The 19,563-nt window shown below is 37.5% G+C and overlaps 1 protein-coding gene across 4 annotated transcripts in view; it reads left to right on the top strand.

Annotated features, from left to right (window-relative positions):
* PDS5B (PDS5 cohesin associated factor B) overlaps positions 1–19,563 on the top strand; it is a 115,328-nt gene that overhangs the window by 40,935 nt on the left and 54,830 nt on the right. For all 4 annotated transcript variants that reach the window (XM_074914411.1, XM_074914420.1, XM_074914393.1 and 1 more), the window contains exons 9-14: positions 8,430–8,545; positions 10,224–10,318; positions 12,544–12,689; positions 13,614–13,765; positions 15,361–15,474; positions 16,998–17,079. In XM_074914411.1, coding sequence (XP_074770512.1) covers positions 8,430–8,545; positions 10,224–10,318; positions 12,544–12,689; positions 13,614–13,765; positions 15,361–15,474; positions 16,998–17,079 — 705 coding nt within the window. The remainder of the gene's footprint in view (positions 1–8,429; positions 8,546–10,223; positions 10,319–12,543; positions 12,690–13,613; positions 13,766–15,360; positions 15,475–16,997; positions 17,080–19,563) is intronic.

Here is a 19,563-nt window from a genome sequence, read left to right as displayed (position 1 = left end):
AAAACCGAGCCCTGGGGGACACCACTCGTGACCGGCTGCCAGCTGGATTTAACTCCGGTCACCACAACTCTTTGGGCCTGGCCATCCAGACAGTTTTCTACCCAGCGAAGCGTGTGCCCATCCAAGCCGTAAATACTAGAGGCTCCTCAGATAATGCTTATGAGGTAGTGGTACAATTACTGTATTCTCAGATTCAAACTGCTACTTTGCTGCTAAAGAGTTTTGTATTGCTCTTAAAGGAGATGATGTTGAAGGGATGCTGTGGCTGTCTGAATTGAGTTGTCAGTTTTCAGGAGTGAAGATGTGTCAGAATGATAATTTCTTGCATGCATTGATCATGATCAGAATGATCATTTCTTGCACATAATTTTTCAAAGATAGATTGGACAATTGCTTTCTGAGGTTTTGGAAATGTGCATTTTCTTTATAATTAGCTTCAAAAGCAATGAGTTAAAAAAAATAAATTGACCAAATGAAGCAGACTAATGGTAGACTTACCTGAGCAAGACTTTCAAGTGTTCTGGCTCACTCTAAAGCTGATGCTTTAAAAAAATATTTTCAGGTGCAAATTTGACAAGTTCTGCATGAATTCAAATAGAACCCAGTATTTTTGATCATTTCAATATTTAATTTTAAATCAAGTTCTTACACCATTTTCTTATGTTTTGCTGTAGTTTAAGCCAAGAGCTGTTGTCTTTAAATTCTTTGACATCATCTAAAGTCTTTTTGCCAGTAGAGAAAGATAAATTTTTACTTTCATACAGATGTTAAACAATTTAAATATTTTTTATTTTTACTGGCCCTATCATGTAAAAGCTGAAGAACAATTAACATCGGCTCAATAGGACACAGGACTTCAAAAATAAATTGGGAAATAACAATTAGGCTTCCATATAAGAAAAGAACAATGTGACATGGGATTTCCAAAGGCAGATATTATAGAACTTGATTGCTGACAACGTGAAAAAAATGTCTTCACTTTTTTGGGTGTTAGAGATAAAAAAGTGGGAAATTATTTGCCAAATAAGAGAAGACAGAAATTCCTGGAATAATGATAATATGGTTAAAGATTCTGAAGGATCATCCTTGAGAAACTGCATCTGTATGTGTTAATGGTGTATGTATCTTTCTTCCCATTACTGAGCACTGAGAGAACTATAGTTTAGTTCATTCATCCTTCCATCCTTCCTTTTTACTTGAGATGCATCAAGGAGAGGGATGTTCTAGTCTTGGAGCCATGTGATTACTGACGGATCTTGTTTGGAGAATGGGATGAGTCCGTTTACACTGAGGGTAGCCTTTCCAGCTATGCTTCCTCCAAACCAAATTGCTCATTCATGTTAATTAATTTGTAGTAATACTGCTGAGACAGAGATATACACTGCCACAATGATGTTCTCTGGAGCAACGTGAACTACTGAGCTGAATACCAAAAGATATTAATGGTGATGGAGAAGTACTCCTGTGCTGCCTGCCACTTTGGTTCTGTGCATGTGTTCCTCCTATGATTCCTCCATTTGCTTGTGTTTGGCACTGCTGGGAGTTTTTCCACTATACTTTTTCCCAGGGACAGTAGGTGCCAGAGGCTTAAGTGTCACACTAGCTGCCCTGCTCTTATCTTAACATCATTCATCTCTGGAGCTTAGTGGGCTGATGCTACCACCACCAAACATTATCAGCCAGTGACATCTTTGGATGGATTGGATAGTCTTGTTCTGTAAGTCTTCTGGTGACAGATATCTTTAGATAACCTATTGCCTTTTGGACAAGGGAGGAAAGTGAGCTGAATTGTCTAGGTGTGTAGATGGCTTTTCAGGAATTTTAAGGTCATGCTGTAGAACTGGTGCACACTTCTCTGCAAGAATGCTGAAGTGTGGTGCTGTTTGTAGACATGCTGTGCTGTCAAGACTTCCTGACTCTCCCTTGAGTCTGGCTCATCTAAGCTGATGGTCTCTGGTTGCCATACATAACCACCATTATCAAGTGTCAGTGGAGATTGTATACCATTTTGGTGCTGTCCTCTTAATCATTTATGCATAAGAGAGCTTAAAAGTACATCTCTGGTATGGAGTAAATAGCACATTTTAGTTCCACTTAGTTCTTGGAAAACAAGGTCTGGTAATTCACTGGGCCAAGATGCTAAACAGATTGTTTCTAATGCAAAGATTCATAGGTTAGAATAAAGCATAGTGTTATAGTGGCCGTATTGGAAAAATGATCGTTCTGTATTAGAATGGGTGCTTCAGTAATGCTGGTAGATCCTTCCTGGTTAAGAAGGGCTCTCTGCTGTATTTTTTTAGGATTGTGTGGCTGTGATGATGGACAACTAAGCAATCATTTAGAAGTTGCACAGTGTTGCTGAAAACCAGATCTCAGTCCTGCTTTGTTGGAAGCTGTTGAAGTCAACTGTATGCCAGTTTTGGCAGTTCATATGTCCAATGTCTCCAACTACCAACCACTCCCACTAATCATCTACAAAGAACTGTAACTTTTGCTTAGTGGGAGATCATGTCCAGGCTTCTCCCATGAATGTGCTTGGTTTATGGTGAATCTGTGTTTTGCGTGAGCTTATGAGAACTACTGAGTTATGTCTGAAGACAGACTGAAATCTATGAAGTCTATTGGATGTACTCCTGTTTCATGACTGCAAGGTCTGCCATGCTTTCTTTCATAAATTCTAGTTCAAGTGATGGGACACACACACACACACACGGTGCTCTTGATCTTGGTTGTTCCAGTTTTGAGGATCTTTTCCTGTTTTGGGGGCATGCTGAAAGGTCTCAGTATTCTTGACTCGTTCTTTCAGGGATTGTTCACGTGTTCCATTCTGACCTTAGCTTAGGGTGCTCAGTCTCACAGTGTGGGTGCTGGGTGTTTCTGTGATAGTGCTCCTGTTACTCTAAACCGATTTCTAAACCCAGCAACTTCTCCACTAGTTATGTATTCTGTATGTGAACCAGAATTTCCATGTAGTGTCTTTATTTCTCTGCTTCTAAACAATTTCTGTCATGTTTTGATAATGAAGTGGTGGTGGTTTCCTCCCAACAACCAAGTGAGCTTCACTGAGCTATCTCCAGTGCCTTCCAGTTGATTGGGCTGTCTTGTTCTCAGCCTCTGTGGCTGATAGGAGTTTGAGTGACCAAATCACTGTATGTCTCTGACTCATTATCTGGCAGGATCCAAATCTCTTTCTCTCCATCTCCCTGAACTTCTTCTGCACTCTTCATGGAAGGAAGCCTCTTGGTTAATCTTCATGGGATCAGGGTCTTATGGAAGTACTAGCCTTGGGGGTGTGTGTGTGTGTGAATCTAAGGGCTTTGCTGTCAGTGACCAAATACATTTTTGACCATGTATGGAGGGGTTAAGAAACTGGTAGTGTGGAACTTGTGAACGCTTGAGTGCCTCAGTAACACTCCTGTGCATATTTACTATTTTGGATTTAAACAATGTGGCCACCTAGTGTTCAAGCACCCTGCCATTTTGGTACAACCAGTGACCATACAGTCTGGTCACAATGCCAGGTAGTTTTAACTGTGAGAACTGTAAATGTTGACTTGATAAAGAATGAAAGGTTGCTGGCAGTAACTGGTGTGTTCTGAAATGTGCAGCTTTTGTGTGCTTTACTCTCTCAGTTGCTTTTTCTGTCCTATCTATCCCAAGAGTCTTTTGAGTATATTTGAAGAGAATTGAAGTGTAGTCAGGTGTGTGATGTGCCATGTCACATACCAAACAGAAGTGGACAAATTAGTTATTCTTTTGGGTCTGGCTGAGATGGAGTTAATATTATTTGTAGTAACCTGTACAGTACTGTACTTTATATTTGTGGCTAAAGCCAGTGTTGATAGCGCACTAACATTTTGGCTGTTGCTGAACAGGGCAACCTGCTTATTGGATGAGGGAAAGGCTGTGGATGATTTTTACCTCGAATTTAGCAAGGCCTTTGACACTGTTTCCCACAGCATTCTCCTAGCAAAACTGACTGCTTGCGGCTTGGATGGGCACACAGTTTGCTGGGTAAAAATATGGCTGGATGGCCGGGCCCAGAGAATTATGGTGAATGGAATTAAATCCAGTTGGTGGCCAGTCACGAGTGGTGTCCCCCAGGGCTCAGTTTTGGGGCCACTCCTGTTCAACATCTTTACTGATGATCTAGACAAGGGGATCGAGTGCACCCCCAGTCAGTTTGCAGATGACACCAAGTTGGGTGGGAGTGTTGATCTGCTCGAGGGTAGGGAGGCTCTGCAGAGAGACCTGGACAGGCTGGAGCCATGGGCTGAGGCCAACTGGAGGAGTTTCAATAAGGCCAAATGCCGGGGGCTGCCCTTGGGCCACAACAACCCCCAGCAGCGCTACAGGCTTGGGGAGGAGTGGCTGGAGAGCTGCCAGTCAGAGAGGGACCTGGGGGGGTTGATTGACAGCCGGCTGAACAGGAGCCAGCAGTGTGCCCAGGGGGCCAAGAAGGCCAATGGCATCCTGGCTTGTGTCAGCAATAGCGTGGCCAGCAGGGACAGAGAAGGGATCTGACCCCTGTACTCGGCACTGGTGAGGCCGCCCCTCGATTCCCGTGTTCAGTTTTGGGCCCCTCACTCCAAAAAGGACATTGAATGACTCGAGCGTGTCCAGAGAAGGGCAACGGAGCTGGTGCAGGGTCTGGAGCACAGGTCGTAGGAGGAGCGGCTGAGGGAACTGGGGGTGTTTAATCTGGAGAAGAGGAGGCTGAGGGGAGACCTCATCGCCCTCTACAGCTCCCTGAAAGGAGGTTGCAGAGAGCTGGGGATGAGTCTCTTTAACCAAGTAACAAGCGATAGGACAAGAGGTAATGGCCTCAAATTGCACCAGGAAAGGTTTAGACTAGATATTAGGAAGCATTTCTTTCCAGAAGGGGTTGTTAGGCGTTGGAATGGGCTGCCCAGGGAGGTGGTGGAGTCCCCATCCCTGGAGGTGCTTAAAGAGTCGGGTTGACATAGTGCTGAGGGATATGGTGTGGTTGGGAACTGTCAGTGTTAGCTTAATGGTTAGACTAGATGATCTTTAGGGTCTTTTCCAACTAGATGCTTCTGTGAACAGTGCTTGCGTAAGTAAAGGCTTTCTCTCCCCAGGAGGAGTAGGCTGGGGCAGGGCAGGAGTTTGAGAGGGGACACATAGTCAGCAATTAAAGTTCAGGAAAAGGAGGAGGAAGAAGGGTGGAGGATGGGCATGTCTGTGCTCATGGTGTCTTCCCAAGGAAGCACTATGCTTTCCGAGACTCTGCTTTCTAGAAACTGGTGGGAAATCTGCCTGCCAATGGAAGCAGTGAACGAATTCCTTCTTTTGCTTTACTTTTGCCCACAGCTTTTTTTTTACCTATTAAACTGTCATTATCTTGATCCATGAGCCTTCTAATCTTCCTTCTGTTTTCTCTCCTTCCCTGCTCTGTACAGGAGAGGAGAATGAGTGAGTGAGAGGCTGGGTAGTGTTTTGGCTTTTGGCTGGGGTGAAACCACCACACCTTTATAGACTGGATGAAGAAAAAGCTCCTACATTCTCATGTGGCAGAAAAGGAGTATTGTTAAACTCTTAACACTGAGAGGGCTGTGTCAAATCATGGTTGCTTCTTACTGGTAATTATTTTTTTTACCTAATTTTGGAAAGGATTCTGGGGTATTAGCAGGAGAAGGTGCATGGAAATTCATGTAAGTTAACCTCTTCTGCGATGGTCAGTCATTTGTGCCTGATCTTGGCATTTTAAGGCGGTATGTTTAGAGATCTAGCATTGACACAAACATTGGTGTAGGAGAGAACAATACATTCAGTAAGAATGTATTGTTGTGTAGGTCAGCTTGTAAAGGAAACTGGTGTTCCTTCATTCAAATTCAAATTTGATGTATGAATTTTAGAAATTTGTATCACTGGAAGTGAATACCATTTTAATATTCAGGAGAATTAAAAGCTCATGAAGAGAGTATTTAGGAAATAACCATAACACGTTTTAGGGCTTTATTTTACAATCTTGCTAAGCCAATATGATGTGATGAATAAAATCAATAAAATGTTGACTTCTCTTGCTGTAGTGCTGCCTTCCTGTACATGGTAGTTAAAATTTTTGGCAAGTTTCAGGTCCACTTCTACTCTCAAATCCCCTGAGATCCTCAGCAGTTCTTATTCTTTTGGACTTGGTAATGATAACAGTTTGACCAATTTCAGCTGTTAGTGACAGACCCAAATATCTAGGCAGAATAGCAGCAGCCTGTGTGTTGGGAGCACTTATGGGAAACTGAAAATATATTCAATGTCAATTTTTATTGACAAATTGTTATGGAACACTGCTAAGCATAAAGAGTGCTAAGAGGTGAAGGACGTCACTCTTCCAAGCACACAAGGTCTTACAGAATGGAGAAGTATTAAGATCTTTTCAGAGTTTGATAGTTTTTTCCTCAGAAAAAGAAGTAGAGATTAATGTAGAATAAAGGAGAGAGGATGAAGCAATGATGCATTCATTTAATAAGAAGTATGTGTTGATTTTTTTTTTTTTTTTAAATTACCTTTAGGAGCTTATCTAGAATGTTTTAAGCAGACCAACATCTATGCACACATTTAGAAAGTACCAAATACTCTTGGTCCATAATAACAAATATTAATTGTTTCTACAAACAGGACCAGAAACATGAGTGGGTTGTTTTAAAATTGGATTAGTGACTAATACAGTGAAAGCTTCTGTGGCTAATTCATTAAGGATATTTTAGTTGGGCTTTTTAATGATTCTTTTCTTTCTGTATTTTTGGCTGTGCAATTAAATAGTTGAATGTTTAGTGTACTCCTGACCCCTACATCTTCCTCCCTCCCCACCCTTTGGGGTGTCTTGCTCTGGATCTGTGATAGTTACCTAGAGAAATTGAGATGCTTAATATTTTTAATATTTTGTTGGTTAAAACAGGAATGGATGGGGTGTGAGGAATGAAGATTGAACTAATATACAAAACCCACTTAGGATTCTTAACCATGAGGGCACAGAATAAGAATTTGTAGTGTAATGGACACTTACAAGCTGAAACACATCAAGGGAGAAAAAAGATATATTTATTGTAGATAAGGAGGTTGTATGTGACTTTCAGTAATGTCAATTTGAATTTTAATTTGAAATATTAGTCAAATGCAGACAAACATGTTAATGGGTTTACTGTTAATGCTGCTAATACTTAAGTTTATTTGGAAGAATTGTAGTCTTTCATAATGTAGTAATATATTGGTGTTAGAGATTTTGTCATCCTTAACTCTTCTTGCTCTGTTACTTTAAAAGATTTTAAAAATGCTTTCACTGTGCTTAGGGAGCTGAATTAAAATGACATACAGTCAAACTTTTCAGCCCATTTATGGTATTGAGTCAGGAGAAAAAGTTGGTCCTTAAGACTGTGGTGCTGTATTAAGAGAACAGTGACAGATATGTTGTGCTTTATTTCTTGTTCACATTCAAAAGGTGATGCTGAACTAATAAGGATGTCAAAGATGGTAGAAAAGAACAGTATTTTAAACAGTCCTTGTGTTTATTACCAGAAAAAAAAGGCTTAAGTAATAAGGGGTGAATAATATATAGTTAATATTAAATAATTTTAGCTACCCCCTTTTGAAAGAAGTGTTATAGACAGGTATTATTTCCTTTTTTTCTTTAATAAGCAAAGGAAAACATTTGGTGAACAGTAAGTACATGCTAATTGCACAAATGTTAGCATACATTTCCAAAGTATGTATTAAGCTTCAAACACTGTGTTTGTATTAAACGAGTGTAAAGCAAACCAGTGATAACAAAAATATGCTGGACAAGGCCTTGTTTTATGTGTGTTAGTGCTAATGTTAAATATGGAAGAAAAGTGTCTGTTGTAGCTGAGCATTTTTAAATATAGGCTTAAATATAGGACCAGATCTTGTACATCTCAGATCTTGGTACTTAATCTGGTGTTCTCTAAAAACTTGTTTTCTGAAAACTTTTTTCTTTTTTAACAAATGTTTGTAATTAAACACTATTCTAGAGAACTGTAAACCTTTATGTGCAGACAAATGTACAATGAGTTTTGTGGGTTTTGTGTTGTGCTTGAGTTTGTGGAGGCTGATACAAGCACATGTCAGACTTCCTGATGAGATCAATAACCTGTAAATGAGGGTTAAAAAAGACAGATATACGTATTTTTCACCAGGCTTTGTTCAGATTGGTTTTTGTCTCTACATTGTTTTTCATTTTCACTGCCTTTACTATTTTGTCTTCTCCCAATAATAGTGAATGTTTTTTGTCTGGAGATACGCATTTGTATACAAGAAAAGTCTACTAATCTGTGTTATGGTATTTCTAGAGGTGTATAAGTGTATTGGTATAAAAAGCTATACAAAACAGAACTCTGTTTTGGGGGGTTTGGGGCGCTTTTTTTTTTAATTTAAAAGACAACGTGTTTGTTTTCCAGAGCAATGATAATGAAGAACGCCTACAGGTTGTAAAACTTCTAGCAAAAATGTTTGGGGCAAAGGATTCAGAGTTGGCATCTCAAAACAAGCCACTTTGGCAGTGCTACCTAGGGAGGTATGTGCTGGTTGAGTTCCCTTTGAGGAAGGGGGAAAAACATTCAATGAAGAATAACTTAACTTTTTTTTTTTTTCTAAAGTGACATAGCTAAGTATGAGTTGCTTCCTGCTGCTTTATCTGAAATCTGACAGATAATGCTAAAGAGATTATTTTAAATACATCTTCTGCACCTGTGACTGCAGAGAGTGAAAAATTACAAATCATCCCTTATTTCATTTTTTTGCAACTGTCTTTATTGCTGTTGTTTATTTTAATTTCTTCACAAGTGAAACTGTTCAATGATGGATTAATTCTAAAACAGCATCAAATGCATTTGCAGTATCAGGTGGTATTAGAACTGGTTTTGAGGCTTTTATGTACAATGTTTGTATGCTGGTTTCAATTTTTTTTTAATGGTAAGTGCCTTAAGAGGCATGTAGTGCTTACAATACTGCAAACACACTTAGTCTTCTGTTTTTGAAATGTTCTGCCAGTTTGAGATAGAAAGTATAGCTGGAGCTTGTAGTCAGGAGATGCTTAAGTATGCTAGTATGATGAAAATGTTTTTTATTTGAGTAAATTAGGATAAATCCTATCAGTTATTACAGATGCAGTAGCTTATAATTTCACATTCAATTGTATCAAAACTGGAGTCCTCAAAGAAATGATGCTTTTTAAAGTACAGGAAGCTTACTTCCAGGAAGGTCTGCCTCTTGAAAGTATATAACTATTTAAACCATTACATGTCATCAAAAAATACCAGATCTAAGGGGGCCAAAAGGCAAATGCTGCATAGTGTTATAGTGTGAAACAGTGTGAATACATGTGAGCTGTTGTTCGTAACTGCTGTTTTCAACTAGTTATGAATTACATGTATTTACTTTTTTCAAGCACTTTAACTAAATTATAATAGCCATGTTATTAAAGGAACCATTTTAAAAATGTCCTGGTTTTGAAAACCTATTGATTTTTCTAAAACAGTTTTTCCTTGAAACCTCTTTATTTGATAAATAAGCCTTTCAGCAGCAAGAGTGTTCTAAAATTTGATTTTTAATTTGTTCAAAACCAAGCATTTTGAAGATAGTTTGAAAATGCATTTTTCAAGAGCTGTTTGCAACTCTTATTAGATCAGCGATAGTTTTATCATAAAATTATGTATATCAAAATTAAACGCAATACAATACTAGTTTTCAACCATCAAGCCTAATTCAGTCTTACAAAAGGAAATCTTACAGAAGTCGAAGTGATCCCTCAAGAAATTTGTACTAGACTAGGTGCCCATTTGTTTGCTCTTTATTATACAGTTTAAAGAGGGAGTAAATATCACAGTCTTAAAAAATTTCTAGTTGCTAATACATGGTTCATGGTTAATTATATGGAGCATTACAGAAAAGATACTTAAAATGTCACACATATTTCTAATAAACAGTTGTTGTCTGCCTAGGAGTTTTTCAGGTGTACCAGGAGAGGATATATCTTTCATGTTCAGAACATGAATCAATAAACGAGTACAGGAATTTTTTTCTCAAGCTAAAGACAGTCTGCTTAATATTGTAAAGTCAGAGATGTTTTATGCATGTAACTGTGCATGGGAAACATATTTTCAGAGGTATTTGGGATCGTGTAGAAATAAACTAATTGCTTTGGTAGAAGTGATGTTTTTGTTGCTGTAATGCATTGTCTTGTTTCTAAATAGGTTTAATGATATCCATGTACCTATTCGTCTCGAATGTGTGAAATTTGCAAGTCACTGCCTTATGAACCACCCTGACCTAGCAAAAGATTTAACAGGTACCAGATTTATTATAACATTAAAATACAATTTTAAGTCTCCTGGAAAAAGCAGGAAGATTAGTTCTAATTCTAAGTAACATGGTTAGAAGCTGCGGAGTACATAACTGAGGTTGGAATCAGAGAGTCCTTGCCTTTAGTGCTGCTTCTCAGGCTGAGGGGATTGCATGTAAAGAATGCCTTAACCAAAGAGATCACTCTCTGTCTCTTACAGTAGTTGCATTCCCAACTGCTGTTCAAATTAAGTATCATAGGATCAGGCAGAGACAGCCTGACTATAACTGAATGGTCATGGCATTTATAAATTAGGGTGCACAGTGGAGACTTCACTTTCACAAAGCTGAAATGTGTAAATATTACGTAGCCACTGTCTAAAACATGAGAACAGTCCTCATAACTGTGACCACAGCCTTTGGTTCCTGCTCCTTCAGATCAAATACAGCCTGTAATTCAGGACCTCTGTAGGAAGAAGGCAACTAGCGTAGATAGAAATCCAGTGTTTCTTGCTTGTGATGTCTTCATGAAAAAAGTGTAATTAAAGAGAAGGGGTTGATTTGGGTTTTTCCCCCTCAAGGTGTATATGGAGGCACTATCTCCCCCTGATCAATAACTCCTACTTCTTGTAATTTTTTTGGAGGAAATATCTTTGTCCATTTGCTCTAAGGAGGGAATATGAAGGGCTGTTAAGTGCATGGGATTGCTCTCCTGCTTTCTGAGTGTTTATCAAGTTAGACACAGATACAGGCCGGCTGTCATTCCGTAGTTATTGGTATTGTTAAGCCAGTTTTAAAAGTTTCTGGCCCTTTCCTTAATGAAATGGTCAAGATATTTCCTTTTTGATTATCAGAATTGTATTTTCAAGGATTTTTTTTTCTTTTTTTACATTGCAGAAAGACTTTGTGCCCCCTCTAATGGTATCCTCTGGGAAATGTAATTTTGCTTGCCCCTCCTTTCTCTCCCCACAGCACTTACCAAAGTCAAATTGTTGAAAAACTTTTCTGACTCACTGGTGTTTGAGACCAGAATTGTTTTGTGCCAATGGCATTGTTCTTCATTTGTTTTAGTTTATTATGTGTTCCTGGGGAACAAAACTATGTGTTAAAAAGTCTTATTTGTATTTCAAATTTCATAACCTCCATAAGTGCAAAGCTTTATTTCTCGACATGCTCTTTCAATACTTGTGCTGATTACCAGAAATGTTAATGGCCAGTATTTCAGATGAGACTTGAAAATTTTCACTGGTCATTGAACAGCAACAAGAGAATGGTAACCTCTGCTTATTTCATTTAGAGCAAACTTTGAATTTTGAATGTTTCTTAATGTCTTAATGTTCTCAGTGTTTCACTGATGTATGCTGTGTACAGTGATCTTAATAACTTTTGTGTGCATTTTCCTACCTGTTAGTGCTTTGAAATTAACCTATAATACATACTTCTAAAAAGATAAATTAACTTCACTGTTTTATTTGTCAGCCTTCTAAAATGACATTAGGTAGCTAATATTTGACACTTATAAGCAGAAATCTTAAAATTTTGACAGTATAAGTTAATTGATGCTAACAAAGTAGCAATGAGCCAAAATAGTCTAGGAAAAATTGTTTTAAGATGAATAAACTAGAATGTAGATAAATAAGCATTATAGCTTGGTCAAAGAGCATGCTTTTCAAGTATGTCTCTTGATTTGTCCCTGCTTACAATGCTTACATGGCTCATAGTGTGTTCCTGGAGCATGTGAACTAGATTCCTCGTGGATAATATAGAAGTTGTGATCAGGAGTGCAACTAATGTGCTCCAGCAGCCAAAGGGGATGGAGTCTGCAGGAAGAGAGTAGCCTCTAGCCTGAAGTAAGACTTTAAATAACATATAGTGTGATTATCAAGTTCGCAATGCTGCCTGTTCTACTCTACAGGTCCAATTATGTTTGGCCATAATAGTTGCTAATGTAGACATAGCCTAACTATTATAATAATGATAAAAATAAAACTGTAACCTCATAACTCTTACTTCCCTAATGCCAGAAATATAAATATTTGATTTTCTAAACAAATATAAAGTTTTACTGACATTTCAGTTAATCTTAGAGAAAAGTATTGTATTCTTACCGTTGATGCTCAAAAGAGTAGAAAATCATTGTTTTCTGCTTCTGTCACTTGAGTGCTGTCTGGAGAAAGAAAAGTAGCTGAAGTTGTGTACTTACAATGAAATACTTATTCCATTTTTTTTCAGAATATCTTAAAGTAAGGTCCCATGATCCTGAAGAAGCCATAAGGCATGATGTTATAGTATCCATAGTTACTGCTGCTAAAAAAGATCTTTTGCTTGTCAATGATCACCTGCTTAATTTTGTCAGAGAACGAACACTGGACAAGCGGGTAAGTCGTAATTAGTACTAATAATGACTGTGTGTTATATTTCTAGACTGTAATTCAGCTTTCTAAAAAGTAGCGCTTCTAAAAAATGCTGAACTAATTTTAAAATGATGAATGAAAACCTATATAATGCAAAAAATTTTGAAGCAATCTATCTAATGAGGCATCTTTTGCCCCTGACTGGAATGCCACAGTTTTTGTTGTTACGTGTTTTTAAGATAGTATGATTTTTAAAAAAGCTGGAACACAAGAATGTTGTTCCAGTTGTCTAGTTTTAGTGAAATCTTTAAGTAAAATGAGACCCTTGTAAAACATTGTAACGTTTTTCATAAGAAGTTTTTCAAGCAGGTTTCAAAATATATTGTAGATTACTGATTAAAAACGTTCCACCATCAGAGGTAGCTATTTTACCTGCTTTTAATTAGATTATTCTGACTGCAAATCAGTGTAGTAGCTTTCAAATTAGAATAGTCTTGAGATTTAGATCAGCTATGTTTCATTATTTGGTAAAATTTGAGGTTTGCTGCATATGTTAAAGCATGATAAACAAGGCAGCTGATGGCAAACTTTTAAAAGTAACATTATCACCTGATTTTTTTTCATTTGGTGACAAGCTTTCCCCTGTTGCACCCATAATACAATTGCAAATATTTAGTATAGACTGGGAGAAGGGTTGTTGGCTTAAATTTCAGTTCTAAATTGAGGAGGCATACTTGCATGGTAGTTACTGATGTTGAAAGGTTTAGCTTACTAGATATGATACAATATATATCCTAATGAGAAAGTGTTACACTTAGAACTCAATTTTTAACTTTTTTGTGAATTAAATTATTTTATTTTAGTGTAGAATAGGAAATACCTACCAGGAAATTCTGCCATCTTTTCAGTTTTGAACTGCTAAACTGGGTACTATTTCTTTTTCTCAAGTGGAGAGTGAGGAAGGAAGCTATGATGGGACTTGCACAGATATACAAGAAATACTCATTACAGTCAGAAGCTGGAAAAGAAGCTGCAAAACAGATATCATGGATCAAAGATAAACTTCTGCATATATATTATCAAAACAGTATTGATGATCGGTAAGTCAGTGAGAGCTAAGTGATTCTGTGGATGTGGTAACTTATTATGCAGACTTGTTTTTCCTTTGTGCTTAAGTGCTGACAAGAAGGAAGAGACTTGATAATACTGTATGTTTTGATCTGGTGCAGCTGCAGCCAAACTTTTTTATTTTTTTATTTTTAAGGCCAAAAGCAATTCTAAGGAGTGAGATAAGTTGGAATATTTAGAAATATTTAGCTGTACTTCACCACTGCTTCAGTAAAGGAGGTTTTGGTTTATATTTTGGTAGCTTGCTAATTTCTATGTTAAAATTCAGTAAGTAAAACTACTTTAACGATCTTGCTTTAGATTTAGGCATCTCGCTCTGCAGAAGGCTAGTTTTTTTCTTTACTATAATAGCCATGAATTAGAGCCTTGTCCAGGAATTGTGGTGGTGAAAGCGGTACTTCTGTCATACCGGCTATAGCCTTATATATGGTTCTTTGTATTGAAAAATAGATGGTTGTGCATGGGGAACAAGTCTGGGAGCTAGTCCTCCTTGACTAATCAAGGCTGTCTTAGTGGCTTTGGAAATAAGCCTTTGGCCTTCACAGCATGAACAAATAAAAATGGCATTGCAGACCCTTACAAGTCTTCTCAAACTCATGGCCTCAGAAAGTCATCTTCAAAATAAACATGGTACCATGGAAATGGACGGAACTGTCTGGATCTTCACATCCAGTCCTGCCCACATTTTTCTTAAATTTCAGGATCTAGCTGGGTTTGGGTTTTGACTACCTGCTCCAATTGTGCATAAGGATTTTCTTATCTTTTCTAGCCTAAACATACATGACATTTTTTACCTATTTACTCCATTCTGTTAAAATTGACCTCAATTTGCAAAATCTTGGGACTTCTTGGTATTTAAAATTGTAGCATGGGCTTGGTTTTCCTTTTATTTTGTTTTATTTTTTCCCCTCAGTCTCTTCTAGGTAACTGGCAGACCCAGACTTTTCTTTCCTCCTATTTCTAAATAATTTAGAGCTTTCATGTTATAGTAAAAGCTTTTAGTAATTCCCTTGCAAATGTACTCACATTTTTATTGCAGAAGCAAAAGAAATGGGATAAACTCAGACCTTGGGAAAGGGGCCAGGGAGGAGAGGAGCAAAGTCAGTTCCTTCTGACTCTAGTACCTGAATTCTCTTTCTGGGCTTCATGATAGTGTGATATAATCTACAGGATTTTTTTTTTTTAGGCCCATTAATTTGTGTCAGTTCATGAATTTGCCCAAATGCTGGCCCATAATGAATTTCACTGATTACTTTTCTTTAGGCTGATAACTGAGACATCCTTCTCCAAAATCCTTTGGTTCCTGTCTAAATACATCTGATTTTGATCATGTCATCTCTTAAATGTCCTACTGCTAATATTAACATTTTATCTTCTGTAATGATATATTTTTGTTTAGTTTACGCTGAGTTATATTTGAAGTTAAGTGTCTTCACCTTTGCATTTTTGAATAACCCCATCTTTATATGCAACAATTGGTCTCTAGATCTGAGAATTTTTGAATGAATATTTTGGCCATGCAAGGTCACTTTCTTCCTTTATAAGTTTTTTTAATCTTGTCTTTCAGATTACTTGTTGAACGCATCTTTGCTCAGTACATGGTCCCTCACAACTTGGAAACAAATGAACGAATGAAATGTTTGTATTACCTTTATGCAACACTGGATTCAAATGCTGTGAAGTATGTGCTATTTTTGACTTCTTGCAAAATAATTTTTAATACAACTATTGTAAATTAGTTCTAAATTGTTATGAGTAGCTTAAGTCAGTGGACAAAAGTAGTTTACAAACTATCAGAATACAGAATGTAGCAATGGTATCAATTGTTCAAGTGGGATTTTTTTGGAAAAAAAACTAATAGGGTGTTTTCTAACAAGGTGTGGTACCTTTTAACCCTAAACAGCTAAAAAAACTAGTGTCAGAGATCTAGAAAGAAGCTTGAGTGCATGTCAGTCCTTTTATGTATGAAAACATAGCATAGATAGTAGTGTTGCTAGCCCTAGATCTTATTTGACAACCCAGTTAATACAGTCCTTGTTTTAGCAGCCAGGATGACTTAAGAGTGGGAAGGAGTTACTTGTTTGTCTTTCCTCCTTCAATATGCATTTTACTTGCAGTTACATTACATGTCTTCTCCATCTTAAAATGAGTACATGTGCATAAATTTGATTAATAACAGTTTTGCTGCTGTGGTGTTCAGTTTGATTGAATTTAGTTAGTTTTACTTTGTTTTTCATTTAATAGTACTCAGTCACTTGAAAAATCAGGTTTTTTTGTCTCATGAAGGAGACTAGAAAAAGCTTTGTATATATATGAAAGGATGGTTTAAAAAAACCCAAAAGCCTTCAAATCCTGCAGAAACTGATGTTTGAATCCCCTGCACTTGTATTTATTACCTGCCTAAAGGTATTACGACTGTAACAAATTAAAACTCAGAATAGTTTATTAAAAAGTTACTGTTCTAGTAATTTTTAGTAGGTTAAACATGTGGAATGAATTCTTTTCAGCACTTGTTTTTTCAAGTAACAAATAACTTCTGAATTCTACAGTTTTCATACACAGCAGTACTCATTTTAAAGACATCATATATTCAGTTAGCTATATAGACATTACTTTTACTTGTGGATTCTGGAAGTTGTTTTAAATGAACCTGTGACTTCTTTAAAAAAAATTTGTATTGCTTATTTTTCCTGGAAAGTGTGCTAATTTTCAATTTTTTTCAAATAATCTCTAATGCATCTCTTAAAAGTCTAATCATATCCATTTTCCACAATATATTAATGTAGTAGCTGCTTTCCGTGTGCAAGAAAAACATTGTTTGATGATAAAAATCTTAAAAATTTGCTTTAGCCTGCTTCTTGGAAAGTTTTTAGAAGAGGGATTTCAGGCTTGTACAAATGAGTTCTTTATAGGCCAGAAATCAGTTACTTTGTACTTCTTCTAAAGGCAGTTTAGTTAAGCATCTTAAATGAAATTCGCTTAAAAAAATTTTCTCACTTTGTTCCAGTCTAGTATGACCAAATAAATTTTCCATATCATGCTAGTAGGAAACATTTACCCTTTGCTCACACAGCAGTGAAAATTCAGGTGATAAGCGTATTTGAGTCTGAAGTTGAAAAGAATTTAAGGGTTTTTATTGGACAGTTGTGTTATTTATGGAATAGATGATTTTGACAACTCTTAATTTTTAAAAATTTTTTTTAGGGCATTGAATGAAATGTGGAAATGTCAAAATTTGCTACGACATCAAGTAAAGGATTTAGTTGACCTTATAAAACAACCCAAAGTGAGTTTAATTTATCTTTATCCCACAGTGAATATACAGTTTTACTTAATATGCTATTTTAAAAAATCTATTTGTTTGATTATTTTAAGCTTATTTTTAATGACAGATGGAACATCAGATAACTTTCACAATATTTTCTATTAGACTACATTTGCAGTAGGAAAAGTATATACATTTTGTTAGTAAAATTGAAGAGGAAGGGGTGTTATAGAAACTTTAAAAATATTTTGGCAGTCATTTGATATGAAAATATTTGCTCCCAATGTTTGAGGTTACATCTTGCCAGGATTGTTCTGGCTCTTTAAATAGGGAAAAAAACAGGATATTATTTTTTACTGCAAAATTGACTAATTAAGAAAAAATACCTGTACACTGTACCTTCTTATGTATGATTCATTCAAGAAACCGGGATATTTTTATCCCAACAGGTTACTTGTTTCTCTTCCCTCTTGGAAACTTTAAAAGTTGTATTGGAGATCTCAGACTACAGTTGAGATCTTTATTTAGATATGCTCAGAAGGAAAAAAAAAAAAAAAGTCAGCATTTAGGATATTCTCTTAGAGTAAAATTTAGATTTTAGTTATGTGTATGTGTGTGCTCATGTTGTTTGGGAAAGGAAAATTGTAAAATGAAATTAACATGTATAATTTGGAATGTCGTTAGAACTTGAATGCTAAATGTTTAATCTGATGCTTTTTTAATAGAAATAATACACAGTAGAAAATGTTGCCATGCTCACATTTCTGTGTGTGTGTGATTTTTATTTTCTATATGTGTATATACTCATATCCCACGGTAAATTTAATGAGCTTTTATGACTGAAATATCCATTTGCTGGAATTAGCTGAACGAGGAAGAGTGGGTAACTGTGTGGTTGGATTATTTAATGTATCTGCTTAGAAATGCTACTGTCTTGCAGACAGGGAAAGACTTATCAAACTAAAATGCATATCTTACTGTTTCATTCCTGATTATAGTGAAATTTATAGTTTTGACTTAGTGAATTTAAAACATTCTGTAATATTATTTTAAATTCTAAGTGCAGTAATTGCTAGTACAACAAGACTTCATTGCATTTCATTGACTTGAAATATTTTTCATGTACTATTTTATATAATTTGGTGTAGCTTAACCTGACTTAGTTTCTTGATATTTTCTTTATTTCAGTTGAAAGTGAAATTTCTTGCCTTTTGTTTTCTGGGAGGAGTAATAAAAGTTCTTTCTCAACTGTAAAATATTTGATGTAGTGTATACTTAAACATCAAAAGAGTGATGGTGAACGGAGTTAAATCTGGTTGGCGGCCAATCACAAGGGGTGTCCCCCAGGGCTTTGTTTTGGGGCCACTCCTGTTTAACATCTTCATTGATGATCTAGATGAGGGGATCGAGGGCACCCTCAGTCAGTTTGCAGATGACACCCAGTTGGGTGGGAGTGTTGATCTGCTGGAGGGTAGGGAGGCTCTGCAGAGAGACCTGGACAGGCTGGAGCCATGGGCTGAGGCCAACTGGAGGAGTTTCAATAAGGCCAAATGCCGGGGGCTGCCCTTGGGCCACAACAACCCCCAGCAGCGCTACAGGCTTGGGGAGGAGTGGCTGGAGAGCTGCCAGTCAGAGAGGGTCCTGGGGGGGTTGATTGACAGCCGGCTGAACAGGAGCCAGCAGTGTGCCCAGGGGGCCAAGAAGGCCAATGGCATCCTGGCTTGTGTCAGCAATAGCGTGGCCAGCAGGGACAGAGAAGGGATCTGACCCCTGTACTCGGCACTGGTGAGGCCGCCCCTTGATTCCCGTGTTCAGTTTTGGGCCCCTCACTCCAAAAAGGACATTGAATGACTCGAGCGTGTCCAGAGAAGGGCAACGGAGCTGGTGCAGGGTCTGGAGCACAGGTCGTAGGAGGAGCGGCTGAGGGAACTGGGGGTGTTTAATCTGGAGAAGAGGAGGCTGAGGGGAGACCTCATCGCCCTCTACAGCTCCCTGAAAGGAGGTTGCAGAGAGCTGGGGATGAGTCTCTTTAACCAAGTAATAAGTGATAGGATAAGAGGGAATTGTCTCAAGTTATGCCAGGGAAGGTTTAGACTAGATGTCAGGAAGCATTTCTTTCCAGAAGGGGTTGTTAGGTGTTGGAAAGGGCTGCCCAGGGAGGTGGTGGAGTCCCCATCCCTGGAGGTGTTTAAGAGTCAGGTCGACACAGCGCTGAGGGATATGGTATAGTTGGGAACTGTCAGTGCTGGGTTAATGTTTGGACTGGATGATCTTCAAGGTCCTTTCCAACCTAGAAGATTCTGTGAATTAAACAGGCAGGTTTTGATAAATGCCAGCATAAACATCTCATTCAAAACAGTGTATACTGCTGACATGTTTGCATTTGTCCATGTGGCTTTCATCCTGTCTTCCACAATTAAGTGCTAATTCTCTACACTTGAATATTCTTCTGAGTAGCGGAACTACATGGGAGAGTTCAGAAGTCTTGTGTTAGTCTGAGATGCT

This window comes from Athene noctua, chromosome 1 (genome assembly GCF_965140245.1).
Source record: "Athene noctua chromosome 1, bAthNoc1.hap1.1, whole genome shotgun sequence".
Lineage (NCBI taxonomy): Eukaryota > Metazoa > Chordata > Aves > Strigiformes > Strigidae > Athene > Athene noctua.
This window is presented reverse-complemented; position numbering and strand designations above follow the sequence as displayed.